We start from the raw sequence: 16,817 nt of genomic DNA on the forward strand, positions 1-16,817 counted from the left end.
CAGAGATTTAAAACCAAAGGAAAATTAGATAGAGTGAAACAAATGTTGTGTCCACAACAACGGCGTTAATAATTACGTTTTATACATATTTTCCTTAGAAAACACGATTTCAAGTTATATACTTACATATGTAATTTAAACCAGATGTTTGAAATAGTATGTTGTGTTTTTTTTTATGTAATTTGCCTATCTTATTTGGGACAGATTTATACTTTGTTGCAAACACATCTTTCAGTCAACCGATGGTTGGTCTGGTGGCACATTTGTAACACAGTTGCCTTTCACCAAAGCGGCCAGGGTTCGACGTGGAAATATATTGGGTAACCTGCCCGACCACGGTTTCCTTCCATAGTAAGACCCCTTGCGCGATCCCAGTCTGTCCAACAAGCGTATTTAATAAAAGTTGATATAACTTGTTTCGCAATTGATGTAAATACAAATAATTAAATTAACATTTCAAATCAACCAAAAGAAAAAAAACAATGAAGTATACAAATTATTTTTTCCGGGATAGATACATTTCATTACATATGTGTTGTGTTCATACGGTGTATTATTTTAATTTTTTGTTCTTTAGAACAAAAATACCAAATTAGTACAAAATTTTAGGTCATTAGATTACATTCCTTAATAGATAAACACTATTCGCAATTCTTGTCTGTAAAAAAGCATCGCCGAAACAGGCTTCACCCATGAAACAGAGGAGCCACTTGGCCTAATGACCTTGTTGTACTGATATCAGATGATAGGAAGAAGCAGTCTGCTACATAGTCCTGTCATTGTCGTCGTCGTCGTCGTCGTCGTCGTTGTTGTCGAGGTACCTAGTATACAAATCACGTCAACATGCTTTCTATACGATTTTAAAGGACAATATGGAAACGATTGAAAAGCGCTTTGTGGTCCTTATCCCCGTTATTGTTGGTGTTGCAGTTGTCGTTATTGCTGCTGCTGCTGCTGCTGCTGCTGCTGCAAGAACTAGTAAACTGCTGTGTTAGTTATTTTTAGCGATAATATGATTTTACCTCTTTTCGGGGTGGCAACTTTCAGCCTAATCATGATTTCGGTAATTGCTTTTTTTTGCATTGTATTCTATGCCACACATTTTTGGTTCGATAATTCATCATGCGAATTAAGCTGTTTTAACATAATAAGGTATTGATCACAATTGTGACTGCGCCAACCTAAGTAACGTTTACAGAAGCCAGTCATAACGGTTGATAGGCTAGAGATAATAAACTATTTAGTATAACATACAGTTGTAAAAATCAATTTTAAAGCTCGCCTTTTTTTTCCTTCTCTCTTTTTTGTTTTGTTTTTTGTTTTTTTTTTGTTATTTGTTTCTTTTCTATGCAGTCTCCATCAAGATATGCCCGCAACTGAGACAGCATTCAGTTACGATCTGTAAGATGAATTGAGTGACAAAGTTATGCACGACATTTCTTTATTTCCGTTTTCTTGGTTTTGCGGGTGTGGTCGATGAACCAAATGAGCCGTTTCTTCCTGAGCATCTGATTTTATTCTCATTGTGCTTGTACCCTCTTACTTTGTAGCCTCATGATATATCATGTAATTTCGGGGTACAGTAACGGGACTTTATTTAATAACACAGATACTTAAATATTACTAGGCAAATCCTTGTTAAGATGTCAATAGAAACAACAAAAACACACCTTACGATACTTTAACACTAACACATCACTAACTTTCGGCATTTTGATTCATAGGGTATCAGTTTAAAACTCAAATCATGTACATTGTCGGCAACAATATGCATCCAACAGCCGACATAGGAGAAGCAATGGCTGTTGCGCTGTTTGTTCTGTCCCCCTCGTCTTCGATGGCGGCGAACATACGCGCAGGCGCACCGGAAGCTCCCTTGGACTTGATCATGGGGAGATATATGTAAGATCCACTGTTTGGGAGTTTGTCCATATTTGCCACATTTTCAATTACATGTGTATAAGGATATTTTTCGTAAACAATAGTCGATGTACGGGGAAGGTTTCGCTTTGTCCGTAGTCTCCCGAGGGCGTATCTACGCCTACAGCATGGATGTCACGATTGTTGACAAGCCACTGTGCAGCATTTTCGTGAATTCCTGGAAAATGCAGAGAAGAAAAGTCATCTTGATACGTTGTCGAGTTGTAGACCCGTTCAAAATCGGTTGACCAGTCGACCCTACCTATTATAGATCTGTAGGCTATTGTGACAATGTTTTATCTGTTAATTGTACGAAGGTCATCGTTTAGAACAACACATCGATTAAAACAAAATGGTGTCCATTCCATTAGGAATGGTAAATGGGACGGCAAAATGAATAACACTCTGAAGTATCATTTAAGTAATAGATACAGGTAATAACGAATACAGAATACAAAAAGAGGGAGGGATGCATTGAATCTGTAATTGATTGCAGTCGATTCTTTTCAATTAATTCTCATTTTAGCTAAATTTCACTACAATAATAATGGTTCGCGGAATACATATATCAGTTTTGTTATATGTATTTATGTCGTGTATTACAATGGTTCGCCGGTCGGTTCCGTATGTTTGTTTGATATTTATTCACTGGTGGATATTTATTACATATATTGAAATTTTATAAAATGATCCGAGATTTAAAACCAAAGGAAAATTAGATAGAGTGAAACAAATGTTGTGTCCACAACAACGGCGTTAATAATAACGTTTTGTACCTATTCTCCTTAGAAAACACGATTTCAAGTTATATACTTACATATGTAATTTAAAGCAGATGTTTGAAATAGTATGTTGGGTTTTGTATGTAATTTGCCTATTTTATTTGGGACAGATTTATACTTTTTTGCAAACACATCTTTCAGTCAACCGATGGTTTGTCTTGTGGCACATTGTAACACAATTGCTTTTCACCTAAACGGCCAGGGTGCAACGTGAAAACATACGGGGTAACCAGCCCAACCGCGGTTTCCTTCCACAGTAAGACCCCTTGCGCGATCCCATTCTGTCCAACAAGTGTATTTAATAAAAGTTGATATAACTTGTTTCGCAATTGATGTAAATACAAATAATTAAATTAACATTTCAAATCAACCAAAAGAAAAAAAGCAATGAAGTATACAAATTATTTTTTCCGGGATAAATACATTTCATTACATATGCCTTGTGTTCATACGGTGTATTATTTTTATTTTTTGTTCTTTAAAACAAAAATACCAAATCAGTACCAAATTTTAGGTCATTAGATTACATTCCTTAATAGATAAACACTATTCGCAATTCTTGTCTGTAAAACAGCATCGCCGACAAGGGCTTCACCCATGAATCAGAGGAGCCGATTGGCCTAATGACCTTGTTGTACTGATATCAGATGATAGGAAGAAGCAGTCTGCTACATAGTCCTGTCGTCGTCATCGTCGTCGTCGTCGTTGTTGTTGTTGTTGTTGTTGTTGTTGTTGTTGAGGTATTTAGTATATAAATCACGTCAACATGCTTTCTATACGATTTTAAAGGACAATACGGAAACTATTGAAAAGCGCTTTGTGATCCTTATCCCCGTTATTGTTGTTGCTGCAGTTGCTGTTGTTGTTGTTGTTGTTGTTGTTGTTGTTGCTGCTGCTGCAAGAACTAGTAAACTGCTGTGTTAGTTATTTTTAGCGATAATCTGATTTTAGCTCTTTTCGGAGTGGCAACTTTCAGCCTAATTATGATTTCGGTAATTGATTTTTTTGCATTGTTTTCTATGCCACACATTGTTGGTTCGATAATTCATCATGCGAATTAAGCTGTTTTAACATAATAAGGTATTGATCACAATTGTGAGTGTGCCAACCTAAATAACGTTTACAGAAGCCAGTCATAGCGGTTGATAGGCTAGAGATAATAAACTTTTTAGTATAACATACAGTTGTTAAAATCAATTTTAAAGCTCGCCTTTTTTTCCCCCTTCTCTCTCTCTCTCTCTCTCTTTTTTTTTTTTTTTTTTTTTTTTTGCTTTTTTTTCTTTTTACTTTTGTTTTGTTATTTGTTTCTTTTCTATGCAGTCTCCATCAAGATATGCCATCAACTGAGACAGCATTCAGTTACGATCTGTAAGATGAATTGAGCGACAAAGTTATGCACGGCATTTCTTTATTTCCGTTTTCTTGGTTTGGCGGGTGTGGTCGATGAACCAAATGAGGCGTTTCTTCCTGAACATCTTATTTTATTCCCATTGTGCTTGTACCCTTTTACTTTGTAGCCTCATGATATATCATGTAATTTCGGGGTACAGTAACATCGCAAAGACTTAACTATTACTAGGCAAATCCTCGTTAAGATGTCAATAGAAACAACAAAAACACACCTTACGATACTTTAACACTAACACATCACTAACTGTCGGCATTTTGATTCATAGGGTATCAGTTTAAAACTCAAATTATGTACATTGTCAGCAACAATATGCATCCAACAGCCGACATTGGAGAAGCAAAGGCTGTTACACTGTTTATTCTGTCTCCCTCGTCTTCGATGGCGGCGAACATACGCGCAGGCGCACCGGAAGCTCCCTTGAACTTGATCATGGGGAGATATAAATAAGATCCACTGTTTGGAAGTTTGTCCATGTTTGCCACATTTTCAATTATAAGGATATTTTTCGTTAACAAGTGTCGATGTACGGGGAAGGTTTCGCTTTTTCCGTAGTCTCCCGAGGGCGTGTCTACGCCTACAGCATTGATGTCACGATTGTTGACCAGCCACTGTGCAGCATTCTCGTGAATTCCTGGAAAGTGCAGAGAAGAAAAGTCATCTTGATACGTTGAAGAGTTGTAGACGCGTTCAAAATCTGGATACCTTGAGCCCCAGCCGGAGTTCATGAGTACGATGGCTCCCTTGGGAATCGGACCGTTCTCCGCCTCCCAAGCCATTAGGTCCTTGTGGGTGACCTGATAGTCTATGTTTTGAACTACTTTGTCATTGACATTGATCACCACCCCTGGCCCCATCAGCCGTTCTATCTTGATTTGATGAGCCTGCAGACCTCCTTTGCGAAAGTGGTTTGGAGAGTCTACATGTGTACCGGTATGCACTGCAAATTCTACGTTCCCAATTTGCAGCCTGTAAATATAGGGCAAAAAGCTGTAATCTAGCCTTTTATTTAATTCCATTTAAGAGAAGTCCTTTTTATAAATAATAATACGAAATATCACAATAAAGCCTGAACTGTTCAATCCACGGCACTAAGAAAAACAGCACATAAATATAGATACACTATTGTAGATAAGTGATTTGTACAATATTTGGTGTTCCGGAATGGTGAGCGTCTCCATCTTCTTCTATACAATAAGATCTTGAATTCAACAAAGTTGTGACTAAATCAAAATTTCATATCATATCATTGAAATCTTACAGTTATAAATTCTGTAAACATTTACTTGGATACGATTTGGTTAAAACCTGGCCACAAATGAAATAGAGTCTCAGACCGCAATGCATGGAGATTCTAAATTTAAAATTAGGACATGACATTGATTCAATAATGAAAACAAATAATGTAAGTGCTACATTCCAATCGTGATTTCAGTTTTTACGCAGGCATATTGAGTATCCCTGGCAGTGAAATACTGGCTCCACATGTGTTATTACACTCTAGGGGTAAATGAGAAAAGTTCAACATTTACATACACAAGAAAATAAAAACTGCTGCTTTTCTTTGCTTAAACTCAGTTAACGTTGTACTTTTCAACTGTCCTCTTTATACATACATGTATTTACATTTTGTAAATTTTGATATTGTTCTCGTTTTATCGATTTCACATTAAAAGGATGATTTATTCAATACACCTCTATTGTCTTGTCCAATTATACGATTCACGTGAACAATACCTATTTTGTAATTTGAAATAAATATCATTATTATATGGATTGACACTTTATACATACAAATCTGAACTGATAAAGAATCAAATATCTTATCGCTGAGAGAGAAACTAACTGCAGAAAGAAGGAAGATAGGGAGGAAAAGAAAAGGGAAAAGAAGCGTTTAGTATTGGAAGAAAATCACTTTAGTCTCCTCAATATCTCCTTGATTAATTTTGTAGATGAAAGTTAAAACTAATATAAAGTGAGTACAAGTGATGAAATGAATGAATGAGTGAATGAATGAATGTATGAATGAATGAATGAATGTGTGAATGAATGTGTGAATGAATGAATGAATGAATATATGAATGAATGAATGAATGTATGTATGGATGAATGAATGAATGTGTGAATGAATGAATGAATTAATTCAACAGGACATTTAATTTCAGGCATTAAGTGAAAGAAAGGAATTATCCACGGAAAACAGTACTGTGTGTGATCCTGTGTATATATCCTGTGTATATATCCTGTGTATGTATCCTGTGTATATATCTTCTGTATATATCCTGTGTATGTATCCTGTGTATGTATCCTGTGTATGTATCCTGTATATATATCCTGTGTATGTATCCTATGTATGTATCCTGTGTATATATCCTGTGTATATATCCTTTGTATATATTCTGTGTATGTATCCTGTGTATATATCCTGTGTATGTATCCCGTGTATGTATCCTGTGTATATATCCTGTGTGTATATCCTGTGTATGTATCCTGTGTATATATCCTGTCTATGTATCATGTGTATATATCGTGTGTATGTATCCTGTGTATATATCCTGTGTATATATCCTGTGTAAGTATCCTGTGTATGTATCCTGTGTATGTATCCTGTGTATATATCCTGTGTATGTATCCTGTGTATGTATCCTGTGTATATATCCTCTGTATATATCCTGTGTATGTATCCTGTGTATGTATCCTGTGTATATATCCTCTGTATATATCCTGTGTATGTATCCTGTATATGTATCCTGTGTATGTATCCTGTGTATATATCCTGTGTATGTATCCTGTGCATATATCCTGTGTATATATCCTGTGTTATATATCCTGTGTATATATCCTTTGTATGTATCCTGTGTATGTATCCTGTGTATGTATCCTGTGTATATATCCTTTATATATCCTGTGTGTATATCCTGTGTGTATATCCTGTGTATGTATCCTGTGTATATATCCTGTGTATGTATCATGTGTATATATCGTGTGTATGTATCCTGTGTATATATCCTGTGTATATATCCTGTGTAAGTATCCTGTGTATGTATCCTGTGTATGTATCCTGTGTATATATCCTGTGTATGTATCCTGTGTATGTATCCTGTGTATATATCCTCTGTATATATCCTGTGTATGTATCCTGTGTATGTATCCTGTGTATATATCCTCTGTATATATCCTGTGTATGTATCCTGTATATGTATCCTGTGTATGTATCCTGTGTATATATCCTGTGTATGTATCCTGTGCATATATCCTGTGTATATATCCTGTGTATATATCCTTTGTATGTATCCTGTGTATGTATCCTGTGTATGTATCCTGTGTATATATCCTTTATATATCCTGTGTGTATATCCTGTGTGTATATCCTGTGTATGTATCCTGTGTATGTATCCTGTGTATGTATCCTGTGTATATATCCTGTGTATGTATCCTGTGTATATATCCTGTGTGTATATCCTGTGTATATAGCACGAGGTACCAATGTTAGCATCCCGACAACCAAATACATTCCTTGAACTCACAGTACATGTACTTAATTATAAGCTATGTTTGTTTACTTAGTATGCAAACAGTGATTAACACTGACGTATCATACGTTACTACAATACACTAGGCTTCTCGTACTGAACGTGTGGAAATGTCCCGTTTCTCCACATTATTGATTTTAGTAGAGAATATAAACGCCCTGAACACGTATGCATATCAGCAATGATATAACAATTTAATCGTTTTCGTTTTTCCGATTCATTTAATTTATTTAAAACTTGATGTTGTTTGTTGTTATTTTTCCTAAACATTACGAAATAGCTGCATCATAACAGAGAAAAGTAATATTATAATTACGGGATAGTGCTACACTTTATATAAGATACTATTGAAGATAAAAGAAAAGGAAAGTAATTGAATGGGGACAATATGGGCTTTCGTAGTTTGTTATCGTACAAATAACGGCTTGATGATTATCTTTAGCTCAAGGAACATGCTTTATACAATTTACCTAGCACACATAAAGTGTTTATTCAAACCAGGAGATGCAGCATGTGCTGAAGACCTTGAACGGGAGAGCTATCTTTAGGCGACATTAGATAGGTTTCGAATGGCACTTCTATACAAAATAATCTATAACGAAATTGTTGATTTTAACGTCATGCCACAGAATGATAGCATTTGTGACGTACTTGGGTGATTTACTTAAGCATTGATGTCATTTATTTTAGTTTCATCGGGGTATGAAAAAAAAAATTGTTTGTAAACTTCTGTAAGAATCCACTACGCGCAACGCTTATAATTAAATTTTGAAAATAATTTTCTAATCTAAAACATGCTTTATGTACAATTTTACTGGTTTTATATGGGATTCCTTTTCTCAAATCAATACGCAACGTCAATTTTCGTATTGTGACGTCACATTTTTCGCGCCATTCCCGGAATTTGTTGCATAGTGGTATAAAAAAAGATCTCAACCAATCAGAAAGCCGCATTCTGCGTACAAATAATGGAAAATTAATTATTGTTTAATGAATAGATAATGGAGTTGAGAGAAAATAGATAACTTTTTGAAATTTCACAAGTACATTGTCGGTAAATTGTATATATATGTTATATAATTAGATTATTTTTGATAGCGTCGAAATTCTTCTTTCGGAAAAGGGAGGCGTACAGATTGAAACAAGTTAGTAGAAAATGTATATACATATTTGAATTGTACAACTTTGGTATATTTCAACACGTTAGTATATCTTGATGAATTTATGAAAATGCATTTTATGTCACATATGCTACATGTAACAGCATGAGCAGGCATAAGAACATTAGCAAGAAATATCACATACATGCAAACACGCAATGCCTTGTAAATGCATTCTTCTAATTACATGTTGACGTCGCTTTTGTTTTTTGTTTAATAATGTTTGTTTCCGTTTTTTTCTTTAGTTACTTCATAATTCCTTTGTAATAAAACATATTCTGTATTTTGTTATCCACTTAAGTCGTTTGAAATTGATCGACCGTAAACTGTAACAAATGAAAAAAATGCTAATGGTGATATACAGTACGTACCAAGGGGCGGGTCCATACGGTCCTTTATGCTGTACCGAGAGGTTGAATCTGGGATTAAATGGATACGTCATACTGTTAAATTCCAAATCATATGAGAGATCAACAATTCTCCTACTGTCAACCGGCATAATTGTCACCATCGCCGAACAAACCAACATTAAACCAACCATTTCTGCGTCGTCCCAGGTTTCCTATTTCGATCAGTTTGGTTTGAAAAGAAAGTTCAAATCACCCAAATTTCCGCAGGAGACCACACTGGTGTAGTTGTTGGCAAAAGAGCAAAGGTTTAACATACAATACATAAATAACGTGTGTTTTCTTACAGAAATGTCAAGCCCAATGCGAATAATCTACGGTAATGATGGTACTCTTGGAGTAAAGACGTGGGGAATGTGCACAATATACCCACAAAAACACTGTCCCTCTTCTGATATTTATAAAGAAGCAGATATCAAATCCATATATAAAACAAATCATAACTATATATACAACATATCATAATTTTGGCGAATTGAATGCATATAATAAATTGGCATCGCTATTCATTCTATTGAGGAACCATCCTTTTTTTAAAATTTTTTATTATTATTATTATTATTTTTATTTTTTTTTGAAAATGCATTTCGTTCATACCATAATAGGTCAAACTATGTTTTCGTCTACATCAAACCAATGCGATTGTTGTTGCCAAAATAAAATCGATGAGCTACCGGAAGAAGTCCATGTTAACGCTATAATCACACGTGACAGGAAAACGTCAAGAATGGACTCATAAGATATAAGCTCTCACACGCTACCTCTTTGTTTTCCATTGTTTGTAAGCAGAATGCAGCTCTCTGATTGGTTGAGATTTTTGTTTCATACAACTATAATTATTTTTTTTTTGTTTTCATGGTTAATACTTAAATGTGATTGGTCGAAAAATTCTTTTCATTCTTCTATGAAAGAAATTCGAGAATGGCGCGAAAGATGTGACGTCACAATACGACAATTGACGTTGCGTATTGATTTGAGAAAAAGAATCCCATTTAAAACCAGTAAAATTGTACATAAAACATTTTTAAATTAGAAAATCATTTTCAAAAATTAATTATAAGCGTTGATGTCAATTTTTTTTTTAGTTTCATCGGGGTATGAAACAAATTTTGTTTGCAAACTTCTGTAAGAATCCGCGAACTTTTGTCTCCAAAGACGGACACGGATTTCTTATCGATCATATGTTGATTGAAAATGGCAAAAGTGATTGTGTAGGCGATTGGATATTTTGCTTTATAAGTACCAATTGTATCAATACCGTCAATGGTTCAGTAGACTCAGATTTGACACAACCGGTGATGCTTTTCAGCTTAAAGTAAAAAAAGCACCTTGAAAAGTGACCTTGACCTTGACTCTACATGGTTATACAATGATTCAGCTAAAGAAACATCAGCCAAACCTTGCTATGAACTGATTGACAAAAAGGACACTGGGCGACAGGGAAGGTCGATGCCAAAATCAATTAGTCATCTGTGTAAAGAAAGCAACTTAAAAATTGCTGAACGAGCTGTAAGAATAAAAACAAATTCTCAATCAAGAAACATCTTTACAGCGTTATTCTGGTTTGCATTGCAATGCGAAAGTGATTTCTCTCGAAAGAGTCAACATGTACCTAAGGTAAATCTAACAGGAAAATACTAAATGCATTCTCCAAAAGTTAGTGTGCACGAAGTCTCGCGCATTTTTAAACATGTAAAATGCACAAAATTTACATGTTATAGCTTTGCTGGGAAAGATGCCACAAAATGATATTTTCGATGCTTCATCTGGCCTAATCCCCTTTTCTTGTCCTCATTGGTTCCATAGAAGTTCAGCAACAAACTACAAAACTAATATTACAGTACATACATATATAAGTATATATGGGAATATACCACCGCAAATAAATATATTCCAGCTTAATCTAAACCTCAAGTTGACTTTAGCTCACAAATGTCACTGCTTAAATACATAACAGTAAAACAAAACAAAAACAAAAAAACAAAAACTACAAAAACAAACAAAAAACAATAAAAAAAAAAACAAATAAAAGTATAACAAATTAAAAACAAAAACAAAAATGAGTTACACAGAGATAAATAATATATTTTCAAATTGACAAATATCTTAATTTCAACTTGGCATAATTTACTATACTATGTGGCTTAAGTTAACAAAAAATGCAGTGTTCGTGAGTTGGGTGCAAAAACGAAAAGTCTGTGTAGCACTTCAGTATGCATATACATGTATCCCCAAGGTATTAGCCTTCGTGCCGCATATTTTGTCGGATATTAACATAGCCGGAGTGTCTGTATATATCTCACACGTAACACATGCTGAATTAACGTACGGGGCTCGACTTGTCCAGGAAGGTTTTCCTGAGATAACATAAATATTCTGTCTTATTTCAATATGGTGCAGTATTAAGTGCATAGAGCTACGATCCTGTGAATCAAACAGGTTGAAATGTTACAGCCGGTTAATTCTACACAGAGCAAATTTTAGGACGGGTTATATTATTCACATTTCTGTAAACATATAAGAACACGCATGTGCACTGCAGAGCATTAGCTATACGGTCTTCGGTATTGCTATCTCCAACGTCAAGTGCGGCAGTCTCGTGTGAAAAGAAAACTAAATTGTCGCATAACCCTTTGTCAATGCAACATATTTTCCAAAATACATTCCAACGGATCTTTAACGTACAGATATGGAGGCTGGAGGAATGGTTGGATTGATGTTGATTTTGTCGGCTATGGTTACGATTATACCAGTGGAGAGTCGGAGGATTGTCGATCTTTCCTACGATATGGACAACAATGCTTTGACGTATCCCAATAATCCTCGCTTCAACCTTACCCTCGTACATGAGGGATCCTACGGACCTGTCCCATGGTAAGTATCTCAGTTACCTTGTCAATTTTCTTTTAATCAAGAATATTTAGGCTAAGCCTAATGAAATGCCAAAAATAGATCGAAGTGGGATTAAGCGATTTTAGACATTGCATGAATACGATATTGGGTCCAGATAAATATGCTTATCATTTTTTATTAATGTATGTAAACTATATTTATTCTACAACAATTGCGAAACAAGTTATATCAACTTATATTAATCACTTTCGATGGCCCTGATGGAAGCGCGCGAGGGGTCTTACTGTCTGAAGAGACTGGAGTAACCGGGGAAAACCCACATGGTCGAGCAGGTGACTTCATATCTTTTCACGTCCAATCGAGGAATCAAACTCCAACAAGCAAAACATTAAAATGCGCATGATGTTAACAGACATTAATGGGGATTTTTCATTTGTATACAATGAGGGCTGATTACTGGTGCTTTAGCGCAGATTGAGAACGCGCCAAAGCCAAGTTACAGAGAAGTTTGTCGCGTTTAAAAAACCTTTACAACGGACCAACACGCCAAAAACAACATTTTACCTAACCATCACACCATAATATAAATAATGCAGAGTCGAGTCAAATTAAGAATATCTCGTCGAAACATTAGCATTAGCTCATGAAAAATTAGCAAAAAACATGTTTTAATACGTAAAGGAAAGGAGGAATGGCTCATAGGTATAAATTCACATACAATGTATTAGTAGATTGTGTGCAAACTATCGATACAAAAATGCGAACTAAAAACTTTAATATTTATTTCAATAATTTTCTGCAAATTATAAACAAATTCAGCCCTATATTAAGTACATATTACTTTAATGTCTGATGATCACAGCCAATTAAAATCAATTTGATACGAATACAATAAATAAATAAATCAATAGATTCCGCCGAAAATATTTTGACATTTATTTTTTTAAGAAGTGACCTACATTTATTGCGTGTATTTCAAATCATAAGTAGTAAATATACATATATCAATATCATCTTCTCACTGTTCAAACACAGGAAATAAGAAATTAACATTCGCTACTTTTTCCTATTCAGGAACACATTAATTGAAACAAATTGCACATTGCATGATGTCCTTTCGCTCAACTCGTTAAAATTATGCATCAATTATCACCCTTTCATTCACATAGATCAATGTAAATATCAAATAATAAGACTTAAGCCCAAAAATATATCAACTATAGACTTTTTATATATAAGAACATAATTTGACTGTTTAATACAATTGGGCTACAATGGTAACATTCCGATATGATTAAACATAATGTTCATTTTTCAACAAACTACAAACACACCCACAATGTACAAAGAAATCTTCTTTTGTGAGAAGTTAGGCAATCTACAATGACTGTTACTACATTGTTTGGTTGATAACACGTTTTCGCGGGTATACATATGTCTTTTTTGAAACTATGCTTTATATCACAGCTGCTGTACCTAATTATGCTGACTCTATCCATATCCTATGCTATATATCTGTACACTATGCGTGCATTGTAGAAGTATAGTAGACGTAAGAATCTAGGTCATTCGGAATCCTGCAGGCGGCCAACATGTTTATCTGACGGATAGAGTGAATCTATGTCCAGATGTTGGAAATATGTCAACACTTACTTATCCAAAACATGTTATATATGAAACCTGTTGATCTATTATAATATGTTATAAATATAGATCCGAATGTAGGCCCCCAAGTCAAAAGAATATACTCTATGGGAAGATGACTTAAGAAGTCTGCATATCCTTAAGTTATATGTTATTAAAACATCAGATTGTACACGTGAAGGTCTGGGGTCAAAATTGGTAGGTGAGAAAAAAAGAAATGGAAAAAAAATATTGTTAAAAGTAATACGAATTTAATATTCGAGTAAAGTTTTTATTCATTTTGCCTGAAAATAACGCAGCCGTCTTAGTCTATACGTGCAATATTCAGTAACTGATATAGAATTGGTTATTGATTATTTTCCGTCAAAATATATATTTAACATCTCGTTCTGCACATTTAACGGTAAACGGTCTAGATTACTAACAATGAAAATGGGGCTTTATTCAGTCATATTTACTCTTCTCCAAAATGACTGGTTTTATATTCAATGTACTGTGCAAAGGGTCCCCATACCATTCTTAATATATTTCAAATGTGCCCTAATTCACTAGTTTCTTTAGTCAGAATCATGGTTACATTATTACATTGGTGTTCTTGTTATTTTGTTGTTGTTGTTGTTTTTTTTTATTTTATTTTATTTTTTTTTTTTTTTGTTTATACAAAAATAAGGCAAATTTTCTTTCTTGAATTCAAAGGAAAATCTAATGATGCAAACACAATCTAGAGGGGAAGAGTTCACTTTCTTTTTATCGCCGTAGTAAGATGTATCTTCATTTTCATAGATATCAATATGTATCAACATTTTACCATGTATTCCCAGACAGCTTATCAATATTTTTCTCCTGTAAAGGAGTAAACAAACAGTCGGATGAACTTAAGTTGAAATATATTTCCCTTTTGTAACGCATCGCTCTACTGAACGTTTGCTTCCTCAGTAATATTTTTCGCCGCGTTCTCATGAAGGGATTAAATATAAGTTAAAATTAATTGCTTTGCAATTGTTGTAAAATAACTGTTTTGATATTATACTTCTTTATATATTCATAGGCTGCAGTTTGGAAATGTGGAGTTCGGTGTACACACTGGCACGCACATCGATTCTCCGAACCACTTCGTTAAGGGGGGTCTACAGGCACATCAGATCAGTATGGAACGGTTAATGGGGCCAGGGGTGGTCATCAATGTCAAGGCCAAGGTCGTTCAAAACATAGACTATGAGATCACTGACAAAGACTTTATGGCTTGGGAGGAAGAAAACGGTCCAATTCCTAAGGGCGCCATTGTACTAATGAACTCTGGCTGGGGTGCAAGATATCCTGATTTTGAGCGAGTCTTTAATTCTTCAACATACAAACAGGACCATTCATCTCTTCATTTTCCAGGATTTCACGCGAATGCTGCTCAATGGCTAGTCAACAAACGACATATATATGCAATCGGAGTTGATACACCCTCGGCTGACAACGGCAGAAGCTCTTCTTTTCCTGTCCATCAAATTGTAATGAAAGAAAATATCCTTATTATTGAAAACGTTGCAAATATGGACAAACTTCCAAGCAGTGGATCATACATTTATCTCCCCATGCTCAAGTTCAAAGGAGCGTCAGGTGCGCCTGCGCGTATGTTCGCCGCCATTGAAGACGAGGGAGACAGAACAAACAGTGCAACAGCCTTCGTCTCTCACGTTTCGGCTGTTGGATGTTTGCTCGTGCTAAAACGCCTACTTATCTAAGTTGAGCATACTTTTGTTGTATTACAGTGATGAACCATTTAAGTTTCACGGAAATATTCAACCCTCTTATAGATGTGTTGTATGTTCAAATGAGGACCCTTTAGCTGGACGCGGATATGTATTGATATATATATATCTAGATATATGATATTTCATAGTTATTCAAAGCCATGATAATTAGTCTGCCGTTAATTTGGTTGATCATATTAATAAATACTTACGACCAGTGTTCTTTTCAAATGAGCTTCATTGAATAAAGATGAGAAAGAATACCGAAATATAAATAAAACGTGAATTCTAACTGGAAATATATTAAACTAACATTAACCACGTCTGACTCCAAATCTTCCATCTGTGGCCTTACCAAGAAAATTATTTGGAATATAAGGGTTTGACAGCAATAGAAAAAGACCCAAGGTCATAGAAAATACTCAATGATTAAATACTATAAATCAGTTTTATTCATATTCATGGTTATACTCTCGGAGAGTCAATCGCAAATTCAGACACCTTCTTAAAATTTGTACGGAAATAACAACTCTTGATGGCATCCTTGTTGATTTAGTCGTAATCATAACTCTGATTTTATTAGAATTTCTGTTTATTTTGTTTGATACATACCATAAACCATTTAACCACAAACTACTAACTATATATTTAATGCTGATATCTTTAGAACTCATTCCTGTATTGCTGGCAAAAATGCCGTCATTTAGATATACAGCAAGAGGTCCGAAGTTGGAGGTCAACACATGTGCCATAATAAATAAATAGAGCTGGAGAATCCCGATGCTATTTCTATGTTGCAATGGTGCTAAATGCTTTAGATAGTAGAATTCAAAGCATTGTTGTTATTTACAAAATAAACAGTAGGAAAATCGGAGACGTCACCGCTGGGACGACTACCAATTAGTATACAAGTGTAGACCAGGGTTATACCTGTGGTATAACACCCTACGTGTATGTGTTGTGTGAGCGAGATACGTGAGTAGTGGTCACACGTGTGTGTATGTGTTGGAATGTGAAAGCGTCCGACTGACCGTTGACAGACGGACTGTATGACTTAGCACGCGTTTTTCCCATCACACCCCAACTGGTTTTCCCTCCTATTTTCCGCCTAACTATGACTCGGCGCCGGCACTTTCACCAGTCCGGACGTGCTTATGATAGATACTTGCATGGTTGCGAGACCATTGTCAGACATCTACTACTTGGGCCTGGGACGCCTGGTAAGTTATACACGCGTGAATGGTTTGTACTTTCGTTTCTGTGTACAGTCCGTTTCGTAAATGTCTGTATTCGTCGTTGTATTGTTTCTGTTTTAGGTTTCCTGTACGTCGAATAAATTATATCTGGAAGAATCTACGGCTGTTGTGT

At 35.1% G+C, this 16,817-nt stretch overlaps 2 protein-coding genes across 2 annotated transcripts; one reads left to right on the forward strand and one right to left on the reverse strand.

Moving 5' to 3' along the window:
• Positions 1 to 1,949: 1,949 nt before the first annotated feature.
• On the reverse strand, positions 1,950 to 9,314 carry LOC117344778 (isatin hydrolase-like). The gene is made up of 3 exons (XM_033907603.1): positions 9,175 to 9,314; positions 4,508 to 5,079; positions 1,950 to 2,098 (listed from the first exon to the last, which is right to left on the reverse strand). The coding sequence occupies exons 1-3, from the start codon at positions 9,312 to 9,314 to the stop codon at positions 1,950 to 1,952; spliced, it is 861 nt and encodes a 286-aa protein (XP_033763494.1).
• Positions 9,315 to 11,558: 2,244 nt separating this feature from the next.
• Positions 11,559 to 16,362, forward strand: LOC117314833 (isatin hydrolase-like). The gene is made up of 2 exons (XM_033868939.1): positions 11,559 to 12,084; positions 14,756 to 16,362. Exons 1-2 carry the CDS (start codon positions 11,900 to 11,902, stop codon positions 15,438 to 15,440), a joined length of 870 nt encoding a protein of 289 aa, XP_033724830.1. The 5' UTR covers positions 11,559 to 11,899; the 3' UTR covers positions 15,441 to 16,362.
• The last annotated feature ends 455 nt before the right edge of the window (positions 16,363 to 16,817 follow it).

This window comes from Pecten maximus, chromosome 16 (genome assembly GCF_902652985.1).
Source record: "Pecten maximus chromosome 16, xPecMax1.1, whole genome shotgun sequence".
Taxonomy (NCBI): Eukaryota; Metazoa; Mollusca; class Bivalvia; order Pectinida; family Pectinidae; genus Pecten; species Pecten maximus.